The following is a 23,600-nucleotide window of genomic DNA, read 5'->3' as shown; positions in this document are numbered from 1 at the left end:
GTCGTAAATTCAGTGGAATAATTTCCGATCCAGGCTCTGAATTACCGTGACATTTACCGGTGTCACAGTAATTTCTCCGTGATATCTCCATTATTTTGAATTATGGACAATACATCCTTAACGTGAGATGTCGTGGCAATTGCGAGAGTTGGGAATCGCGTGAATCCATCGGGAATTAAATAAATAACGGAGGCTGTTGCGCGAGACTATTTGATTGTACCGTTGAAAAATGTCTCATTCCGTGATCGAGTGATTTCGATCGTTCGTTTTTAAGCAAGCGTAAATAGAATTTGTTTGCCGAAGCGAGGGAGTCACGTAAACTCGTTGCGGGGCTCGAGTGACGGTGAAATTGATACGCGAAACGAAATAATGCCGTAACGTACGGGACGAATTGGACAAGGGAAGGGGAAAGGGGAATTGCACGATCCGACTTCCTATCTCTCAACTTTCTGCATAGAGTATACCTTTTGTTAACGCAAACGACGCGAGGGTGCTTCAAGCCCAACCGACCAACCCCATATAATCCTCCCCATATTGTATTCCGGACGGCTTGAAGTTAAATGAAGCTGTACAGAGACCCTACAAATGCGGAAACCGCTATGACCTCTGGTCAATTTTTAAAAAAGGACCAAATTGTTAAGTTCCCCCGGCTGTGATGGAGGAGATGTCAGTCGCCTAAATAACCTATTAGCGAAGTATCGTAATTGGAATTATTGTTTCATCGGGACGCGCGCAGCATCACATTAACAAACGTCAAACGTGATCCGTTTTAAATAACGCATTGCGATAATGTTACGAGAGCTCGGGGGAACGAATTTCCGTCGCAATATTATCGAATTATCGAATTATCTCGCGGACATATAAAACTAATTATCATATACAACGAACACGTATCTCATGGTCGCGTGATATCCGGTGAAATATTCTTGCTCGAAAAAATACGAAATAGGATTATTCATTATCGGATAGTTTCAGGAGGATCTCAGCGCACAAAGCGCGAGAGAATCCTTTTCGGATATTCTCGCCGTGTACGAGCGCTCGATACGTTCGATGCCCGAATTCTCGGTTTTATCGCGGTATCCTATCGCATCTAGTTACTCCCCTGCATTTGTAATGATCGTCCCGAATGTCCACCGGGAAGTTCCGGGGGTACCGTGCTCGGCAAGTCCTACTCCCCGGGGAAAGCACTTCGCTGCTTCCCTCGTTCGGTTTCGCATTCATTCCCACCGTGTCCGCACGTGCGGCTTATGGCATCGCAAGAATGTTTTCTCTGTCCGCTTCCTTGAGTAACTAATGTCGCTGGATTCGTTCGCTGGCTTTGCAGATGAACTGCACCGAAAATAAGCGCGGGCCTAAGGCCGACGGTGAGAAGAAGGTAGCCAGAGAAAAAAAGGAGAAAAAGAGCGTCGCTTCTCTCTCTCTCTCTCTCTCTCCTCCCCTTTTTCTCTCGCTCTTTCCGGGGTCAATACGAGAAGTGGCGACACTTGAGGGGTCAGGAAGAGCAAAGAGCCGGTTCGCCCTCCATCCTATAAAGCTCTCGTCTCGTTTGTCCACCTCGGGCGGCGGGTGACCCAGTTCTGCCGGAACGTAGCCGCTCTCTAACGACGACGCGCTCGGAAGGCCCCGAGGGTGCGCAAATTCGGCCCGACAAATTCGCCTGATCTCCGACGATCTCCGACCGTCCCGTCATCGGCCTCGAGCTTTTGCGCTCTTCACGCGATCTCATGACGGTAACGCGCGTTCACCGCGCACAGCGAGAACCGACGCTCGTAAAGAGAGCCGTAACTCCGCCGACGTACCCGCCGACGACGCCGTGCCCGTGATCGATAGCGTATCTCTGGAATATTGAAAGCGTTATCGACAGCGGCTGGCGGCCGTAGCGAGATAGGCGAGACTATTAGCCTCTGCCGTTGGAAATTTATAGACCGCTCGTTTGCTGTACGTAGCGTCGCTACGTGCTGGATTTATTAAGCGTCGGAGGTGGTGGTGATTTTTTCGAACCCCCTCCCCCTTCTCGACGCGACACCTCGACTCCGATGTGCGAGAGCGTGACGAGCACGCGCGTGAAAAATATCGCGTGTTTCGGAGACCAGGGCAAGTTCGGTAACTTCTTCGAGTTTCAGTGTAAAACTCTTCAGGAAAGTAATCGTAATTGACTAGTGTGTAAAATAACGATAACAGAGACCTTCCTTCGAGTTCTCATGTTGCCTAAGATCCTGTAATCTGGTTTAGTTTCGTCTTCTATGTAATAACCAAATGCCGACATGGAGCATTTGTGCGAAATTGCCTCGGCACCGGGGTAGATTCGGAAGCATCCCGGGGCTGGTTAGCGTTATATGTAATAAATATGATTGTACACGTTGACAAATGCATAGACGTTTAAAGTTATTTAGTAACAAATGAAAAGTTATTTATAACATGTTTTTGACGGTCAGAATATAGTGAATTCTGTTCTTTCAATGAAATAAAAAAATGAGAGGAAGGAACAATTCGCAGCTTCGTTTCCGGTGGCTTTTGTTTTCGGCTTAATTTTGACGTTGCGATATTGAAAGTATCTCGAAGGTACTCTCCCGCGAAATCGAGATTTCCTTCCGGGAGGGAATTGCTTAGGAAGGAGAATCGGGCGGATTAAAAAGTTAGTGGCGAATTAAGCCGCCCCGGCGGGGAGGGGGGTAAATAAGTGGCGAAACTTTGTTTTTGATTAGTCAAACGGGCTTTAATGCCGTGGAACTTGTTAAGAATAAACAGGTCGTTAAGGTTGGGTTAATCGACACGCGGCTTCCGATGCTTCGGTCGCTCGACCAACTATGCGCTACTCCCTCCCCCTGTTTCTTCGAGTGTGTGTATGTGTATTCGGATTCTTTTATATACATATATATTATTTATAAATATATCTTTCTACGCGTTCCAAGCTCCGATGAATGCTTGAATTATGGCATTGGAAAGTGGCTCGCTCCGACACGCACGTCCCCGAGATAGGTCTCGGGAATATAGATTTTCATTGAACGGCCGTCGCACAAAAGATAGATTTCCAGGCGGTGGAGGAAATAAAAGTTTCGACATTGTTGTGCGGCCGCCGACGGCCGCGTCGTTGATACCCTCCTCGCTCCTTTTGTTGCAGGAATTCCTGCTGGCGATCGACGTTACGTCGAGCGGTACGCCGGAGGAGAAGCTGAAATGGGCGTTCCGTATGTACGACGTTGACGGTAACGGCGTTATCGATATGCAAGAAATGACGAAGATCGTTCAGGTACTGTAACTCATGAATAATGCACGTTGCTTCGATTTCTCCCCACTTACTTGCACTCGGCCGCGACACTCCTGATGGAATACGGCATTTTTTTTTATTAGTACTTGACGTCAGCACTCTCCTTTTTCTCCATATCGTACTCGACTAATCGGTGATTCGCTGATATAATATATTCATGTGCCGAACGAGCGCGATGAAACTCGTACTTTATCTCGTACGGATAAAATTTCGAGTTTCACTCCAAACCGCTGAGAAAATCTCTCGATAAGCGACCGAGTTATCGCGGGACGATTGCTTTTTCTTGATACTATTGCAGTTCACCCCACAGGCGGTTCTATTATCTGCACCGAACGCGACGTGCTTTAAAGCCGATACTCGCTATAAAATCAAAACACGGGTCGAACTATGGTCAAGTCGCGGTCACGGATTTTTCATCCCGCTCGCACTTTTCGATTATCTCACGGTCTTCTGTCGGTTTTGTCAACGCTATTCATCAATATCATTTTAAAATACTCCCCGAGCTTTTGTTATATTTTATTTGTTATATTATATCGCATAATTTTCTATAAAATGTGCGTGTTATGATATTTATAATACAAATAACGAAATACGTAACTTGTAGAAATTTTTTTCTTATTTCATTCTATCTTTAATTTGTACGAAGCATCCAAATAATTTTCAATGAGAAACAAATTCGGAATTTGCACAAATATACTCAATAAATGTACCGTCTATCTCAGATAAGGAAGATGAGTTCCCTTTCGCTCACGTAACTTTTTCTCCAGGACGAAAACATGAAAAATCAAAAGTGAATTATTAAACCAGAAAATTTACACTTTTCACGAATTCGGACTAGAGGAGAAGATTCATAATCAACACCCAAATGGTCATGAATCTTCTCTAGCGTGAACTCGTGAAAAATGTAAATGTTCTAACTTGAAAACATTTCACTTTTCACATTTCCGCTTCCGGAGAAAAGTTACATGATCGATACCGCTGATGACGGCCGATAGTATGAATTGAGCATTGCTCCGCTTGAAGAAAAGATTATCGTTACGACATACGATGAGAAGAAATTAATAAGACGCGTACGATAAAATCGCATCATAAATCTATGTCTCTCTCTCTCTCTCTCTCTCTCTCTGTATCTCTCTTATTTCCTCTCATCGTTCGCTGCGCGAGATCTTCGAGATCTCCCAGCTTTGACGAGATCGCGCAAATAATTCGATTTCCGCCGGTAAATCAACTGATTGGCATAATGGTTAATTAACACGCGATCGTAGCGTGAAAAACCATAAATCAACACTGTTTTTCGCTCCGTCTGCCCGTCCGTCCGTCCGGTATTCTCCTCCGGTATTCTTGCCGTCGCATCGAGCGGCGTACGCTCGAACGCCGGCGCGCTAATATTTCATGAATCCCCTTCGCGAGAACAGATGTCGACGTAGTCATGCGGCTATTCCACTTTGGCATCGTATATTTCTCGGAGCGGCAGAAGGGAAGCTCCGTTACACGGTGCAGCCGTCGTGTCTCATTTTTAAATAAGTAATTAGAGGTATCTCCTCCCCGCGCCACTCTGTGACCTAGTAGCCAGTAGCAGCAGCGACAGCATGCGGAACTACTGAGATAAATAGAATTTTCGAAAGACTTTGCATAATGAATTTCTGTAAAACTGCGGCCTCGCGTTTTGTCGTCCACGGATGGGCGTAACCGTACTGTAATATTTAAGACGGCTGCGCCGGTAGCTCGCGATTTTGCTATTCATAGCGCCGTTTGCCACAATTTTGCAGTAATGCAAGTAATGCAACTGCACTATCCCATGTTGAAATTTCAGCTCTGCATTAACCCCGTAAATTCCCGACGAACTTGAAGGGCCGATAGAGAAATCTCGAGGCGTAACACCACAGGCCGTATCGTCTTTTGATGCCGCAAATGGCTACTTATCGCTGTTTCGCTGAAGAGCTTATATTAAGAGTTTAAGAGTTATACAGAGTTATATTGTTTCGTTTAAAAAGAAATATGCTTAAATATATAAAAAATATCGCGTTTTAGAAAAAATATTTCGAACATAAGTTATAGGGTTTGGATAAATTGATGGTCTTAACTTCGTTGTATAATAATTTATAATTCTAGATCATTTCAAAGTCAACTTCATTCTTTTTTTAATAGAATCATTTAATTTTTTAATATAAGTCGATTTGTATTAAAAAAAGAACGATATGATTCTATTTAAAAAAGAAAATGAAGTTGACCTTAAAGTGACGCTGAATTATTGATTATACAAAGTTAATCATCAACTTATGTCCCCTTTCAAACCCTATGTATAACTTTGTTGAAAACGTAAAACGTTTTTCTAAGACGCGATGTTTTTGTAAATATATTTAAGCATACTTTTCAAAAGAGGGTACCTTGTATATGCATATATATTTCATTTTCTCTTATCTCGGTAATTTATCTGGACATTTAGTTTTTCTTCATTTTTCAACATATATCGCGTTAATTATATAAATTACTTAACTGCAGATTAACTTACTTAACTTAATTGCAGATAGAACGCGATAGAATTTTCATCGCGGCGTGAATCAGCGAGACGTTATTGTTCGCAGTATTCAAGATACGTTCCAAAAAGGTCGGGGACAGTTCAGTAATAAAATTTCGCGCGACTTCTCTTCGCGAAGAGACCGTTAGAATTATCGCGCAGGGTGAATCCCGAAAAAGTAAGAAGATTGGATCTCGCCGGAGGAAACTAATTACTGTCGTTGTGCGCGCGCGGCGAGCTTGCGTTAATAGCGAAACGTGTATTTATACGCAAGCGGATCGGATTCCGGGAAAGAAAGAAAGGAAAAAAAGCACAAAAAATCGCGATGAGGCGAACGACGACATCATGCTTCATAAAAGTAGCATTACGTCATGACCTCTGCTATCTCCTGCATTTCGCGGCGCAGTTCTCATCTCGATTGCTTTCTCGTGTCTGTTCTCGCGATGCGCGAAACATCACGTTTCTACATTAAAACTCTACCTTCTCGCCTTTTCTCGCGAGACTACAAGAGACAGGAATGCGCGCGCGGAAAAAGGTATCCTTAATTTTCTGCAGAATCTGTGCACACACAGACATCCGTAGAGGGATCTTTTCCGCCCGCCGTGACCGACGCTACTTTATCCCCTAAGTAACGAGCTCCGCCTTCGCTGGGGACATCATTTACGTGGACGCTCGTCTGAAATTCGAGTAACAAGAAAAATTGCCCCCGAGAACGTTAAAGAGCTGAAACGTTTTAATTATCGGCTGAAAAAGTTTCGCCCGGCGACGGAAGAGGTGTGGGAGACAACGGGAGAGGACTCTTTGTGTCTGCCCGGCCTGGCGGTACGTTATCGCGTGTTAAAAAGCTCATCGAGCCGTCTCTGTAAACTGGCTGGCCGCGTCCGTTCGGATATTCATCTCTCCACGCTATTAGAAGTTCGGAACTTCCGTGGCGGCGCGCGTTCGCGGGAAATTCCGTTAACTGGTGCTCCGCGCGCGCGAAAATTAACGACGCGATGTTCACAATGGAACTTCGCCGCCTCCGTATTTAACACTTAACCCGGCATCCCCACGCCGCTCGGTACACACGGGCTCGAACTCCCTCGACTTTACGGTCCCCATCGTTGAGGATCCGCCTGCAACATCGGTTCCTCTCGTGCGAAATTCGTTGTTGCCCGCATAGCACGCGCGGTTGCTGGAAATGCATTTGAGAGAACTTGAGAGAGAGAGAGAGAGAGAGAGATATGATTTATATGAAATAATGTATGTAGATATATTGTGCTCACACAGAGAAAAGGATCATTTCACTGCTGACAAGTAACACGAGGAAGTCTTGCCAGTACAGCAAATTGTTTGTCAATATACCGACAGCAGAAAGATTTGTTACACCGAAAAGATAATTTTGCAGCGGAATGTCGTTGTGCGACAGCTATAAAATTTAACCGGCATAATCACTATTTTACTGTCCGCGTAGTTCAACAAGCATCAATTGATAGTCTTAATACATTTTTCTGTTGTCCGAACAAAGTTATGAAACACATGAGACAAGTAACATTTACTCGAATGCAATATGTATTTTTCTGTGTGAATATATATAAATTATTTTTTACGCGAATGCAATTGAATATTTTTACTTCCACGTCCAAAAGTTCGTGAATATAAATGCAGTTATTTATCGGGTGATGATAATTTGATGATCACCGGGTGCGAGAAGGTAATTTTTTCATACGAGCGTAAAGCGGTAGCTCGTGATAATATATTAGCGATTTGAATGCATTAAACGTTTATCGCGTAACAGCGCGCGCACTTCTCATTACGTTTCTTTTCCACGGAGGTTTTTCCCAGGTGTGAAGCCCGAAGAGATTGATTTAACCTTTCAGACGTGAGTGTATACGCGGCAGATAACTAAGGAGGATGAATTTCATTTAAATAATCGTTTCCCACCGGTGCGCCGCCGGTATTCTATCGTAGCACGTTCGCGATAAATTAATCTGCTTTATCGCGCGCTAAGCTCTCTCTGTGTTGGGCGAGAAAATAATAAATTTGGCGCATTTATCTCTGCCCGGCGATTTACGGTGGGCTAAACGAAAAATGTACGAAAGAGATTATAAATAAAGAATCGCCGGTGCGCTTTGGCGAGTCGAAGTATCGGTCGCGCGATAAATTATATTTTTCGGACGACACAATTTATCATTTAGCCGTGTCCCCTCGACCGTGAACTCCCGCGTGCGTAAGGAAAACACGTGCGTGTGCAGGCGGATGTACGATTTAATTTCGCGCTTATTCATTTCCCGGTCGGCCGAGAATGTATCGTGCATTTTACAGTAATAATAGTAACGCGGGATAAATCACGGAAGAACGGGAGTGTTCGTTTTTATCTTGTCAACAGCTCGCGTTAAATCACTTTTGGAAAGACGTACACAGTTAAAGATTTTGTGTTGAATATGGCTGAAATATTTCATTTTACTATAACACGGGGGAAATGTGTTGAAAAATACACGAATATAACGTTAAATTAACATATTCCCCGCACATGTTAAAGTAAATTTTAGTGGACGTTTTTAACGCAACATTTTTTACTATCTATTTAAATTAATTCATCTTGGTTGATTCTGTAAGACCACCAAGATTTGGAAGAATTCAAAGATCTTACGTTTCGTAGAGTCCAAAATAGACCAAAAATATTTTCGGAAAGCTGCATTTCTGACGACGTAACGAGGAATCGCGAAAGCAAGATACGATTCTTTCAAGCGTATCTTTTCCAATTCCAATTCCATATAGAACGAAAAGGATCGCATATTCCGATGGTCACTCGGATATTCATTGATCAGGTTGTGCTCTGCTCTTTTTTCTCTTTTCTTTTTTTATAAAGACGTTGTCCGAGTTGCGCGACGTTCGATCTCTTCATGATGGATTTAGGGTAGATTTCCGCACGTATGAAAAAACGTGACACACGAGGGTTGTCCGTTGATTTATGACCTCATCGCGCCAATAATGCATCTCGACCCTGTCTCTCCGCGCCTTTTCTCAATAAAGATAATATTTCTCGCGAGGAAATCTCGCCGATGTATATGTATGCAAATGTGTACCGATTTATCTTTCATTGTACCGCACTTAACTTTGGCTTGACATGTAAAGTATCAGTTTACATATTACGTTTTACTTCACTTAGCATGATTCATAGCACGTTTCCATATCGCACGTTTAAGTCGATCGTTGTGCATAATGTTGGAATTTCACAAAATTCTCGCGAACGCATCAATTGGAGACAGAGACATGAGCGATGTCACTCGTTGAAAACGAAAGACATAAAATTCCGCCTTCCAATCACAGTATGCGGTTGATTGTTTTCCTCCCGAAGTATCGATATAAAACCCTCTTTCGGTCTTGTCGGATATGTCGAGGCATAAACCGGTTTTCGATCGATTCCTACGTGAGACTGAGCGTCACGTGGAGAAACAAAGTGTTACCCTTCTGTTCCCAGGCGATATACGACATGCTCGGCGCGTGTTCAAGCAACAGGCCGGCGGACAGCGCGGAGGAGAGGGCGAAGAATATATTCGCGAAGATGGACGAGAACAACGACGGGCAGCTGACGCAGGACGAGTTCCTGAAGGGTTGCCTTCAGGACGAGGAGCTGTCGAAGATGCTCGCTCCTTAATCCCGACGCCGCGTATCCGCACGAGCCGTCGACGCGCGAACATGAGAAACAAAAAGGAAACAATAAGACACCACACCGCTCTCTCACGACTTTCTCAGAAGAATTCCGGAAACGGAACAGTCAATGCCAGCAACGACGAGCCACCACCGAAATTGACGCTCGCATATACACGCGCACACACAGACCACACGTCATTGCCCACATATACACACGTACACGATAATTTTCTATTAACTACGACGTACGTTATCGTTGTGGCGGCTCGACAACGAGCCCGTCGCTCGTGCCGGACGATGAAGCACGAGCGACCAGAAATGGAGGAGGAGGAAAAGGAGGAAGCCGATATCAAGGTTGATCGAGAATGATCGAGAATGATGGAGGATAAGCGATAAACGTAGAGAGATTGAGAGAGGGAGAGAGAGAAATATATATATATATATAGAGAGAGAGAGAGAGGAGTTTTCCGACATCGGAATCGCGCGTCCGCAGGACGACACAACGACAACGCCGATGATTGGTCTCTCGGAGCAGCAGGAAGTCTCGCGAAAAACGCAGGACGACGCCAGGAGACGACAACGACGGGGGATCCGAATTAGGCCACTTCACCTTCACGGAAGACCCCCGTGGTCGTATTCACGAGTTCGTCACCTTGATACAACCGCAGCGGGACGTCCGCACACGTCGTCCACGTCCAAGAGGAGTTTCCTCCGGACTAGTGTCGGTGGAATTAACGGGGGCGGGAATCTTCACAGGGGCGAAGCGACAACGTCGTCGAGAAGAGAGACGGGGAGAGAGCGGCGGCGGCTTTCGAAGCCTGTGCTCACACCGACAATTTGGCTCGGCTAATCCTGGACAAACGACCCGCCCGGGGTTCGCTCCTTTTCGGATTACAGTTTCGCCTAATAACGTGGCCACGGGTCACAAGGAAAATTTCGTTAATCCTCTGATGCGCTTTAGAGAACCTAAAGACTTTGCACATCGTATATTGTTCTCGTGGCGNCGGGTACGGTTTCGGAGGGGTAGAAGGGGGGGGGGGGCCTAACGATGTCATTCCGGTTCCACCCGGGATTTATCAGTAGTGCCCAGCAGTTTGTGAAGTCTCGCCGGCGAGTCTTACTGGTTACTCCCTGTTGTTCCCGTAAGCAACCCTCACTTCGTTCGTAGTAACGCCGATACGTCGACTCCGACGCGCTCGTGAATCGCAGATCACACGCGCTCTCGACATGTGCACGGAGAAAAATAATTCGCCGGCACGGCAAGTTTTACGCTGCCGCAGCGCGAAATCAGTCGCCACATAGGCAGCAGAAATTGCGAATTCGTTAAGAATACACCGATCGCCATTCGCTGAATCGTTTCGTCGGTAATGATCAAACGCGGAGGAGAACGCTGTTCTGTTTCTGAGCAGCAAATTAACCCGTGTGCCCAAGGACAAATTCGGTGCGGGATATTTTCTGTCCCGGCGACACAAAGCTTGCTTCCGCTCCAATTACGAATGTAATTCGCTGAATTTGGCTACGCCAGCTAGATTTTACTATCGATAATGAAAATAAGCAATAGCGAACGATGTGATATATCGCCTGCAAAGCGGCGAAATGATTTTTCCCCGTGCCATGCCCGTTGCCGCGAACGCTTGCCAATTATTTAGCAGCACTCGATCCGCATCGTCGTCCGTTCCCGTCGTCCGGGACGCATTTCTTCGCGCACACACGGCACAGAGGTGCATCTCTTTCCACCGTGTCTCGCATAATTTTAACCCCTTCACGCGACTCGGACTCGATCCGAAGAGCCCGCTCGAAATCTCCTCGAGAGTTCGAGTGGTTTTTACGTTTTTAAGGGGAAATGGGGAGGGTGGAATTCCTATATAAATGTATATCCGAACAGCTCAAAGCCGACTGTGATTTTCTCGAGTCTCGCGTAAGTTGTTTGTTTTTGCGGCGGCCGGCCGTCTCCACATTTCCACACGTTGCTTCATTCCGTCGTTCCGCGGGGAATCGCACCGAGAGATTCACTCATGCGACTCCCACATTCGATCGCACGGAACTTCTAAGTAAGATACAAATCGACCGGCGCATCAGACGACTAACAACAACAATCAGGCCGAGGACCGAGCGAGGTCAAGGTGAGCGCGGCTCTCAAGGTCGCCGCCGGGCGATATCATCGCGCGTTGTCGCGGTGGGAAGCCGAGAGAAACGGGACTCGATGAGAGGACGGGAGAGTCGACTGCGGGATCGCAGACGGGAAGTGCGGGGGAATTCGGAGGTGTGCGCGAGCCTCCTTAGAATTTAATCGGCGGGACCCACGGAGGGTCCTTTTTCAGCTCTGCATGTGTATCGCTTTCGAGCCGTTGTGCGTAGGTTGTCGGCGGAAGATCGAAGGCGCGAGGAGCGACACCAGCCGTCTCGACGAGGACGATGTCACGCGCGAGATGGTAACACAACGAATTGCGACAAGGTAATGTCGATTCTAGAGATAGGGGGAATATCGCTTAAGAAAGATATACGTTAATATTTTATATCGGCCGAGCTGTTCCACGCCGGGGACTTGCGGTATCGTCGACCAGCACGCCGCGCGTCCCCTCCGCCAGTACGACATCGCGTACATTATGCATGCGTCATTGGACGTGAAATAGTCATCAAAGTGGTCACCGGTCGTCGTCCGTTCGACGGAAATCCATCGCACTTCCGCTCGGCCGTGCGGCCGGAATGATGAAAGTTGCAAGAGCGGTAAAAGCGAGTCAATCCCTCCGAGCGAGCTTGCGCAAAACGTTCGTGCAAATTTCAGAAATCCTCCCGCGGATTCGTACCGACGTTTCGCCTCGGCTGAACTTTCAGCCGAGGCGACGGAAAATGCCACATGCAGGTCGATTTTTCTCACCGGAGAGATCCCGCGAGAAATCGGCTCCGATCGATCGGCCGAGTGACCGGCGGCGCGTAATTGGACTAATTGGCGCCGTGAGAATAACGACGGGTCGCAACTGCCGCGTCGGCCAGACGTCAACCCGGCGGTCGGTGAAATTTCGCCCGGGCTTTTAATTGACTTTTTGACCGCGTTTTGTAGAGCCAGATTAACGTTAGAGCGAGACAAGAGGTTCGTTATGCCGCGGTTGAAGTTAACCGGGGCCGGGGGAGAATCGACCCTCTTAATTACGACTGGCGCGCAAGCTCGGGCGTTAAAATTCCGCCGATCGGTTTGTTGCGCGTCGCGGCTTATGCGATCGCCGTCGGGAAATCGGACTCGGGAAATCGGACGCGCAGTATCGCGACACGAAAATCCCTGTAATAACAGTCCGGACACCGCTGTCGGTGTGGTCGTTATCTTTGGGCTAAAGCGCGAATGTTCATATATTATCGAAATAGTTCTCGCAAATCAACAAATAAATGAACAATTAATCACAGTACGAAACGCGCAAACTCGCTTCCCTTTCAACACGCTTCGTAGACTTCGTAGGTGGCGAATCTTGTGTTGTCACTCGGCTGACAACTTCGGTTATTTCCCAAGCTCCCTCGCCTGGGGAACAACCACATTCGTTGTCATCGTATCCTCATTTCGCGTTTGGTAAAGAAAAGGACAACAGACGACGTAAGCAGACTTGCGTCGAATTTCGCATCTTGCTGGAAAGCGACCTTTAACATCGTCCCAACCGGAAGCTTGCCCAAACATAGCGGAAGCGATCGTGAATCAGACATACGGTGTGTAGACTCTTAATACCGAGATTTTTCGTAACACCAACGGTGACGAAAGAGATGGGAAGTTGTTTCTCGGCGAAATCCGCCGGTCGATACGAAGGAAATCGACCCGGTGACCGTGGGAAACGGCCGGCTTAGCCCATTCAACGTGCTGGTCGACGTGCGCACAGACGTCCCGACGCCTTCCGCCGAAGGCTCTGACTTCCTTCTTTCTCTTCTCTTCTCTTCTCGGCGCCGTTATTCGCCGGAGTAACCGTGTGTCGCGTATGCGAGCGGCACAATGTGCATATCGGGGTCAATGCTTCGCGCGCATGTATTTTAAGATTTATGAACAAGCGTCACGCACGCGTGATCCGACATACGCAAACGTCGGCGCGTGACGTTCTCTTCAGGCGGATACGCCGGGAGGTTTACGGCTGCTCGGAGGCAGACGAATTTCACCGTCGGGAATCCTATGCCTTGCGCCGATCCAGCGAGAGACGAGGTAAGCTTGCCACCGAGTGTTGCTTTCGAATTTAACGCGACTCAATGTGTTGCGTGATGCCGTTCGCGCGCGAGACGCGATGTCGAATGCGAATGTTATGATATGTAGAGTGAGAGACGATAATCGTTATCATCTGATATCTTCGATTAAGAAGCAAGGTTCGGATCTATGAAATTCCCATTCGATTCACTACCGAGGCTCGAGCCACGATCTCCCGAAGTTTGACTCTCCAGGCGTCACGATCGGTCGCGAGTCGCCTTCAGTTTTCGCATTTAGATATTCCCTGATATGATTTCAACGTCGTTCGACGGTGTCGTGTCGTACGCAACTTTCCAGGATATTATAGAACGTCTCTTTTATGTGCTCATCCTTATCTTCAGTTTCTGCGTGCACATTAATTACGCTCAAGTTGAAGAATTTTGTTCCGGGTCTTGAGAGAGTATATGTTCCTTCTTCGACCTCCCGCGGAACTCCGTTATACTTCCGGTGCAGCTGGTTTATTTATGCGCCGCAAAACCGACCCCGAGGAAATGTTTCTGGCTCCCACACTACAGAAAGATTTGTAGCCGTCCACTTTTACCATATTGTTCCTCGCCCATCTCGCTTCCTGCAGTGCCAGAATTTGGATGCCGCACCTTTGTAATTCGTTCATTAGGTTCTCCGCTACCGCTGTATCTCATGCAAACTTCTCACGTACCATGTATCCACATTCAGTTCCATGTTACGTCTGCCAAATCGTTGTGACCGTTCTATCAGAGGCCTCTCTTCTGGTTCCTTAACTAAATTTTGCCGGGATAATTTGTCAGCGTAGCGCCCACAATAATTCCGACGTTATAGATTTTCGTAGTAAATTTTATCACGATATTTCCTCCGTGTACAATGTAATCTTCCTGTTGGATGAAATTTTCCTTTACTCCCGTGTCCGGAAGATATCAACGGTGATGATAATATTCCTCACTCTCTGTAAGATACATAATGAATTATTCGCGAGGGACACCGTCGTCTGCAGAAAATCAGCGAAATACGTTTCCAAGGTGCAAACACTTCGCCATGTTGGTGTCTCGCGAGACGTTTCTCGTTCCTTCGCGTCCGAAAACGTGTGCAATCGCAAGCTCGCGCTCGGCGGCTCGTATTCGTTGTTTCGCCGCAACGCACAGAATGAACGACCGCGCGTATCGAGGCACGATCGATCCCGAGCAGCGATAGGGAACCGGGCGTTAAGTCCGCGGTGCATCCGGAATATTTCGCCGCCGGTTGAACCGAAGCTGGTCGTGTATCGTCCTCGTGAATGTCCCACTGCGTACGCCGAGATGCACATTGCAGGTTGCGCCGCAATTGCTTCGTTACCCGTTTCCGCCGGACCCGGAGGCGTTTTCGTGCGATTTGCCGCGCGCCACCATCGTCGGCATCGCCGTCTTTCTCGTTGCCGTTGTCCCCGTTACAACTGGAATCCCTCCGTGAACGGATACTTTCTCCCGGGTATCAAACGCGAATTTTACGCCAATCTCGTTGGTGACAAATATTTTCAAGCAGTCCGGGCGCTTTTGTTCCTCGCGTGAAGTGAGAAATAACCACGGCTCGAAATTCTGCCATTCCGCGACGTGAACTCTCGCCGACACACGGGTCGTGTCCAATTTGCCGTCTCTCGCGCCTCTCCGGCGGGCGGAAACACGTGAGACAACCCTCCTCCGTCGTTTAAGTGTAAAACGCGAACAGAATTCCCGCGGGCATACATATTCTCCGTGTGTGTGTGTGTGTGCGCGCGCGCGCGCGAGAGATGGTCGAATTAATCTCGTCGCGTGGTTCCGCGCGACAGGGAATTTACGGCTGGGCGCGGGTGGTGCGTGTGTGGGCGGCCGCAACCTGCAAGCTCCGGCGAGAAAACGGGCGACGACGGGCGATGGAGAAGACATCCAGGCGCGCGATAAGGGCGGAATTGATCGGAGCGCCGACGATCATTTCTGCCGTCGCACGGCGCGTCACCGCTCCTCCACCACGTCTCTCTCGCATCCACGTGGATACGTTCTCGTGCTGCGAAGCGGTCTCGTCGCTTCACACATATACGCACACACACACACACACACACACGCATACAGACAGCTTGGAATTCACATTGTGATCCGCGCGGATCCCCGGCGCATGATGAGGCGCGCGCTCGGCCTTTTGCTCCCGGGCTTTTTGGGCGGACAAACTTCCCAGCCGATCATCAGTCGACCGCTGACTCACGGCTGAACGAGACTGAACGGCGAATCGGGAGGGGAATTAATACTGTCACTGTGTTAAATGTAAAGAAAGTAGCACGAGACTGTTAGTTCAAGAGTCCCGGAACGTGGCGCACGTATGTCGGTCTCTAGTCAATCGTAGGGAAAGAGAGGTAGGGAAACGGAGACGCGTGTGCGCGCGTCACACACACACACACACACACACACACATACACACCGTTCTTTCCTCCCGTGGATCCACGGTGCGTCCACGCTGGAGAACACCTTGTACATTTGTATATATTAACTCGTTAGATTAACCAAATTGACGAACCGTCATTGTGGAGGTAACCGATACGGATTAACCTGTAATCGTGGACACACGTGCGCGCCGGTGTGTCCCGCGCTGAGGGGAAAAAAGTGGCGGAATCAACGAACGTTTTGCTTAAACGGAATCTTCTCAAGCAACGTTTTCAACGTTCAACGTCCACTCGGACAAATCATGCCGTAATATAAGTTATCGATCGTTTGGTTCAACGCGATTTGCTCGGCAAACTATATCGACGCGCAGCGTATTGTTGCGCCAGCGTGTGATTTGTCCGGTGGACACAGTATTTTCGTGGATGAGGTTGACCGCCGATCTTGTCGGTCCAATTGCTTTTTCCCTTCAGTGCGTGAATGTCGGCGACGCGCGATGATCGAGAGGCTCGCGAAGGGGCGGTGAGGAGTAGCAACGTTCACGGAGCGACTATGCTTTCCCGTCGATCGGGGATCTTTAATTCATTATCAAAGTCGATCTCGATGTGCGTGGGTGGGCGGATACGAGTGGACGAGAGAACTCTTGAAAATAGAAGAACTCCGATTCATCCCTCGACATACGTCACCGGCCGCCCACGTGGTTATCGTCGTGATGGGTGGGGAGAAAGAAATGGGAAAAATGCAGGAGACGGAAACGCCGATCGGCGGGACTCGGATGGAGAGTAGCGTTAGAAATTTGAAAGGGCCCGGTCACACACGAAGCCCTCGTGTGACATCGATTCCGACTGTCGTTAGCCGTCGATCGAAGCGCGCTCGAGAAGTTTGCGTATATTTCACGCTCTCGAGAAGTGGAAAGGCGAAACGATACAGGAATCGCGACGGTTTGTATGGAGGAATGTCTGGCGGGCGACGGTGTGACGGATTATGCGTCTCTACGGAGGGAGAGAATCACTCGAACCTGAGAAATCGCTGGGATCAATCAAACGGAACGGGAGCAATCGGCGCGAAGTGTCGTGCCGAGTTTGCAAGGGGAAATTACGGCATCTAAGCCGAGCGTCGTCCCGTGAATCGGCGGGAAACGGCGGCCCTCGTCGGAGCCACTCGGACTGCGGGCGTTTTCCGGAATCCACCACCGTATTCTTCTATTTAAAAAGCACGATACGTTACACGTTCGAAACCGGATCCGGAGTCGAAGTCGGATCTTGATCGAAATTCGTGGCGGAGTCGACCAAACAGACACACAATCGCAGTAACTTAGGTCCCTCTCGGGCATTTAATTGTCCCTATTTGATAATCTCACGTGAAGCCATAGACATGAGAATATATAAAAATTTTTCTATGGGACATTTGGTTGGACATTTTACAGAAATAAATTTTTAGGAACTTTTTCCTCAACGCATGAGTGGGATTGACGGATTATAGAAATAGTTGAAAAGGATGCGTATTATTTGATCACGGTTCTTGTTATTATTACTATTTTTATAAGCGGGTGCAGCAGTGCAGAAACTCGTTGTTTTCTCCCTAGCAACAATTCAGTAACCCAGCAATAACTAATGCATATGTGAGCCGAACGTGTGGTTGAATTATAAGGACTGTATCCCCCGACGCTTCCAAACTAATTTTACACTCCCCTCGTCTGAAGTAGAATTTTATGCTCCGTCAGTGAATTTTCATGTCTATGTGTGAAACGATGTCAACCCTCTTAACTTACGAACTGTCAATCCCCGCGATGACATCCGTTTGCGATAACCGCGAATCGAGATAAACCACGCCCAGATAACACAATGTCTAATGTCGGGACATAAAAGACGTCTCGAAAATATCTATAAAGTAATCTTGAATATAAAATATATCTTGAATATAAAAGAGATTTAAAGACGTCTTTAGGGCGTTTTTAAGATGCCTTGTGCACCGATCTTAGATATTCGTATTGTCTGGGACGATATGGATCGAGATAGAAATTTCGAAATAACCAGTCAATATTCACAGAAAAGATGCTTATGGCGCTTCGGGATCCGCATTTCGATTTTGGATCCCGATTCGACTCCGACTTCGGATCTGAATCCGGATCTTGACTCTGGTCTGAACTTGTATACAGATTATCCGGGTTACACACACTCGAATAGTGCGGATTTGAGTGGTCGGAATCGATCTCGGATATCCGGAAAATCAAATATCCGAATACTTGGAAGCCCTGGTTCCGAATTCCGAGCGAAACGAGTCGGGAATTTTGGTCGATCCGAAGCGTACCGTGCGTAACTTTGCAATGATCTGGTTCTTCAATCGTTATTGTACGCGCACGCCGCCACCGTTGCGCACTATTGTTCAGGATGTGTGTGTGCGTGAGCGTGCATGTGCGATTGTGTGTAGTTATTCAGTAGATAGATTTTAACGGCGTGATTGGCGGGGACAAGAATGTCGGGCGACGAAGCAACGGGGCCGACCAATCGGCATGCCGTGAAAATATTAGAGGGCCGTTTATATTAACAGCACGGACGAGAATTGCTCGGACAGCAACGACAGGACGACACCGGTGTCGGGCTTGATTAAAAGCAAATTTAACGAGTAATATCTCTCAAATGGTCGCAATTCGGAGGGGGGGGGATACCGCGACATTAATTGCTCGCACTAAGATTAATCGATGATGCCGAGATTAATACGCCGCTCGCGTTAAAATTGATCGGCGCGGTGCCACCGGCCGGGTGGCGGTGATCGCTTCCGCGGTGTGACTGTTTTATCTTTTGCGAAAAAGCGCCAAAGGGGAGGGTACCCGCACGCCTCTTTTTCGTAGCCAAAAAACAACGACAAGCGGACCACAATGTGTTACCAGGCGCGTCGCTGTAACGCGAATATCGCGTCGTAGGGGCGAACTGTTATTTTCCGAGAGTACACGGAAAAAGGAGATCTGCGTCCTTCGCTTATTTTCCTCAGACGAGATGCGTAGCTGTCTTGTACAAGAATGTACAAGAATGAAATCTCGACGAATGAAATACCTCGTCACATTTCCGTATCACACATTCTCTCTCTCTCTCTCTCTCTCTCTCTCTCACACTCGCTCGCTCGCTCGCTCGCTCTCTTCTATTGTATCTAAGCGAATCACAGTAATTTTAAGAGGCGGTAAAACTTATCGGTCTCGCCCTCACTCCGAGGAGATGATAGACTAGCGTCTATTAGTGATAGCATTCGACCAATTGTGTGTTTCTATTAGGACGATATAATGCTTTCCGGTCCGCGTGGTCGCGTTCTCTCTCTTTCTCTCTCTCTCTCTTTCTCTCCCTTTCTCTCTCTCCGTCGTCTGTTCCGTGTCTCGTTCGCGGACTCCGCTGAAATGCCGAACCTGCCGATCAAGTTCGCTCGTTTTCGCGCGCAGAGTCCCTTTCTAGAGAAAAATTATACGATATATAAATTAGGTGTAGCTTCGTAGAATGAGGAGAATCGCGTTGTGATCTTCTCGGTAGATGATTCGTAGGAGGTCAAAATTTCGACTTCGACGAATGACGAAGGGAGAAGAAAAAAGAAAAGAAAAAAAAAAGAAAGAATGTCCTCTCGCTCGTTATTTTTACATAATTCTAATGTGCGAAATTTTTGCATCGGGACTCGCCGGTTCTTCGTCGCGATTTCCTCGGTCGGAGGGGGAGGGAGGAATCGGGGATGATCGATTCGCGGAGTAGATCGCTGGAGAACGCTCCCGCGCCGTAAATGAAAAAAAAAAATTTAAATAAAACACGCGCTCGCATAAATATATATATATTTATATTAGGCTAGGTACATATCATCGGCTCCTTCCATAACGCGTGGGAGAGGCGGAGTCCTCTCGCTTCGCGGTTTTACTCTCGACGTGCTTCAATCGCAACTACCACACGATTAAGTCAATTTTAAATGAAGATGAAGAGCTCTATCCGTTAACACGATATTTCGAAATATATTATATATACATATACGTGCGTATAATATATATATATGAAAAGAAGAAACGTGTGTTATAAATAATATTAATATATATATATTATATATATTCTATGTGTAGAGCGAATCTGTACCGGTTCGCGAAGAGAAAAAACAAAACAACGGTCTTGCCCACTGGCGATAATAAAATTCGCAATTTCACGATCCTCCGTGCGAAGAAGTGAGATTTTCTCTGCGAACAATCGTTCCTTGAACGTTGATCTTCTGATTAATGTCGTAAATGTCTCAGAACTACTGCCGTTCATCTTATCTATAAATCTAAAAGTAACTTTGAAGACTACGCGAATGAAGAGGAGCAAAATTCTGATTCTCGGCAAAATCTTCACTTAAGCGAATAATTGATTTCCGGTGAAACTTTCGAAAGATTCATTCCGTCTTACTTATGGAAAATGATTACGGCAATTTGAATGCGCGAAATTTTCACAGAAAAATTGAACGTATCGACGAGAAATACGCAAAGTATGCGCAAACGTAAGTGCAGTGGCAATAGTTTTGGGGCAAATTTCGCATACACGCAACACGAACATGCTCTCGTCTCTCTTTTCCTCCGCCACCAATGCGCAAGACCTGAGATAGAACCTCTCGCACTGTCGTTGATTTACACATGGGTACACACTCGCGTTCTAATCGCTAAATCAGCCAAGACTCGGTTCGTAATCCACGCACGATTTCCGATAGACTGGGGGATAATGCGGGGAACGGAACATCGCGCGACTCTCTCCTCTCGAATAGAAAGTGCAGCATTGACAATCGACATAATAAAGTTCCCTTTTACGAAGAGAGTCGACGTACGAACGTAGAAGGAGAGAATTTTATAAAGCTTAAGGGGAACGGACCTAAAGTGCATTACATTATTAGAGGAGCCCGTCGTGTTTTGCGTCTCGGTTGTCGCCCCCCCTCCCCCTCTCCCCTCCCCCTTTTCGACGTATGGTCACCCTCGCGAAACCGCCACCTCCTTGTACATGACATATGCGCATGCAATAGGAAGGTATATATAAAGTACGCTAATACGCACGCATGCACACACACACACGTACGTACACGCGGCCGTGCGCGAACGGGAATTCAATTCGGAAACTCCATTTCCGTCGTACCGTGTTTAAATAACTAGTTATCGCTAGCGAACCGACTAGTTATCGCTAATTGCGGCTTCAAATCGAGCGCCGATTTCAGATACCGATACTCTCCCCTGTCATCTTATCCTCGGATTCCCTCCTGCGGCTCTTTCGGTAGGTCGTCGCACCGTTGCGACGTAGATTCTACGCAGCACGTACTCATTATTGCGGGGAGTCAATCGAGATTTATAGCGAGACTTCGCCGCAAATGCGGCACCGAAATGTCGAATCCACGATCCGACGACGTAATTGGCAATTACGATGTTCTTTTTTTGTCTTTTCAAATAAATCTCCTAGTGTCTCTGTTGAACAATCGTCACTTTCACGTTCCAACGAACGTCGTGGAGTTTTCATCACCGGTGAGCGTCTCGGTGTCGCGTTTGCGCCCCGATTGTCGATCCCGATCCTTACGGCTCGCTGAGAAACGACGAAGGTAATGTCAATTCCGACGTGATAATTAATGTAACGGACGGTGTTGCAATTGAATACGCGGACATGTGGGATCAAAATGAAGAATCGAGAGTGCCGCCCCCGTGCACTCCTGCGCGCATCCTATCCTTGCAATCTACGCGATTTTATATTTTTCTACGGCTTACCCCGCTCCCCCCTCTTTCTCTCTCTCTCTCTCTCTCTGTCTCTTTGCGCGACTTTCTCCTCACCCTCGATCTCGAAAGCACCGTTTCAATAACCCGTCTTATCGCGGGTCGAGGACGCGTATCTTTTTTCGCGCGCGTATAATCCGGGCGATAAAGTTTATTAGCGCGCCACTATTGTTTTACCGCACCGCTAGCTCTCGCATGCCGGAACACCCTCTTCCCCAGGCGCACTTTTCCCCAAGGACGCTCGTAAACTCCTCACCGCGTCTATTAGCGTGGCCGGCGGAAATATGCCGCGCCGTTTGACATTTGACGGACGTCTCCCCGGTCTCGCGGCGATGGAAGTCGCGCAGATCCATTTGTCAGGTGTCCCCCCGGTGCTCTCTTTCGTGTAACCACCACCACCACCGACGCCACCGTCGGACGGTAGTCCATCTCGCAACTTTGTTCGCGCTCGATCATCTGTCCGAACGTGTCGTCTTGTGTGTTCCCCTCATCTGCATCTGTTTCGCGAAACTTTCAAGCCCCTACGCAGCTCGCGCAGAACGTAAGACGCAGATGCGTAAACGCAGACGACGCAAAATGACGATCAGCAAATTCACGATCGTCATCTTGCGGCCCCGCGTTTGCGGCCTGCGTCTTGTGTTCTACGAGTTATACTAGGGTNGGGGGGGGGGGGGGACAAACTTCGCGAGAGCGTAGAATGGATTGAGGTGGAGGAAAAAGTCATGTACTATTTTGCAAATAATACACAAGTTTTTGAGTTATTAATTAAAGAAGCCCCTATGCCATTTCCGATAATTAACCCTCAGATAATGAAGTTCATGTGGATACGGATAACCGACTCGAAAAGCATTTTGTAATTTTCTCAACTCAATTTCTCCGACCGACCACTTTTTACCCTCACAATAAGTTAGAAAATATTGAAAAGCAAGTAAAATATATCGCGAAATAAGATACCTGAATATAACATTTTACAAGCGCTTTCGTAGGGGGGCGTTAAAATACGGATTCGATCCGACCAGTCTTGTTATTCGAGGATTAATAACACGAAATCTGGCGTCTTGCTTGCAAAATAGAGGACTTTCCTGTTCACCTCAATCCGTTCTACGCCCTTACGAAGTTCGTCCCCGTGGCTCTGCGATACAGCCTTCACGGGACTTCGTTCGCGCACTCAGAATGCAGAAGAGCCGCGGGTCTTCCCCGAGTTTCTGAAATTTGAACGAAGGCGAATTCGCTCTTCGCCGGATGATACGACTAGAGAATTCCGATTGGGGTAAGACGGAGGAGGAGAGAGGGAGAGAGAGAGAGAGAGAGAGTTCCGGCCTCGCGAGAGTTAAGCACGATTTCGCATTGCCGATAAGTTCAATCTCCCGGGGAAACATCGGCACACTGCCAGATCGATACGCCGATGCCGATCCGATCTGCCGAGGGGGGATCAATCTTCGTAAAGCGGCGCAAGAATCCTTCCCCGGACGCGATGACTGCGTATCTCGATTCGCTCGCTTGTAATATCGATGAGTCGGCTTCTACGCTGCAATTTCCGCAGTCCGATCCCCTACGCTCGAGACGTCGGGATATATCTCGCCCTTTAACTCCCCGTTCCGATAAGACCAAGTGCGCTCGACGATACGATCATTTATCCGGGCCGTAAGAATCCGCGAACGTCCCTCTTTATTGTTGCGCGCGCCTTCTCTCGTGATCGCTCATTTCGAACGACTCGGTCGGTAGAACGTCTTCTTTCCTCTTCCCGCTTTTTTCTTTTTGGTTTAATAATAAATAATGAAAGAGCACCAATGTCTCGCGGCGCTTTATCAGAGAGACGGTGCTCCGCGGAATTTAATTTTTCTCCAAGCAACGGAACAAGA

General features: G+C 47.7%; 2 protein-coding genes across 6 annotated transcripts in view; both read left to right on the top strand.

Annotated features, from left to right (window-relative positions):
• LOC106741358 (neuronal calcium sensor 2) overlaps positions 1–10,435 on the top strand; it is a 138,358-nt gene extending 127,923 nt beyond the window's left edge. For 3 of the 4 annotated variants that reach the window (XM_014613259.1, XM_014613258.1, XM_014613260.1), the window contains 2 exons: positions 3,122–3,250; positions 9,250–9,426. In XM_014613259.1, the coding sequence (XP_014468745.1) occupies positions 3,122–3,250; positions 9,250–9,426 (306 nt within the window). Of the gene's footprint in view, positions 1–3,121; positions 3,251–9,249 lie in introns of all 4 variants that reach the window. The other variant, XM_014613257.1, reaches the window with a different exon arrangement.
• LOC106741359 (neurocalcin homolog) overlaps positions 1–23,600 on the top strand; it is a 170,626-nt gene that overhangs the window by 128,568 nt on the left and 18,458 nt on the right. The gene's annotated exons all lie outside the window — the stretch shown is intronic.

This window comes from Dinoponera quadriceps, unplaced genomic scaffold (genome assembly GCF_001313825.1).
Source record: "Dinoponera quadriceps isolate SergipeBrazil2010 unplaced genomic scaffold, ASM131382v1 scaffold405, whole genome shotgun sequence".
NCBI classification, from domain to species: Eukaryota; Metazoa; Arthropoda; class Insecta; order Hymenoptera; family Formicidae; genus Dinoponera; species Dinoponera quadriceps.
This window is presented reverse-complemented; position numbering and strand designations above follow the sequence as displayed.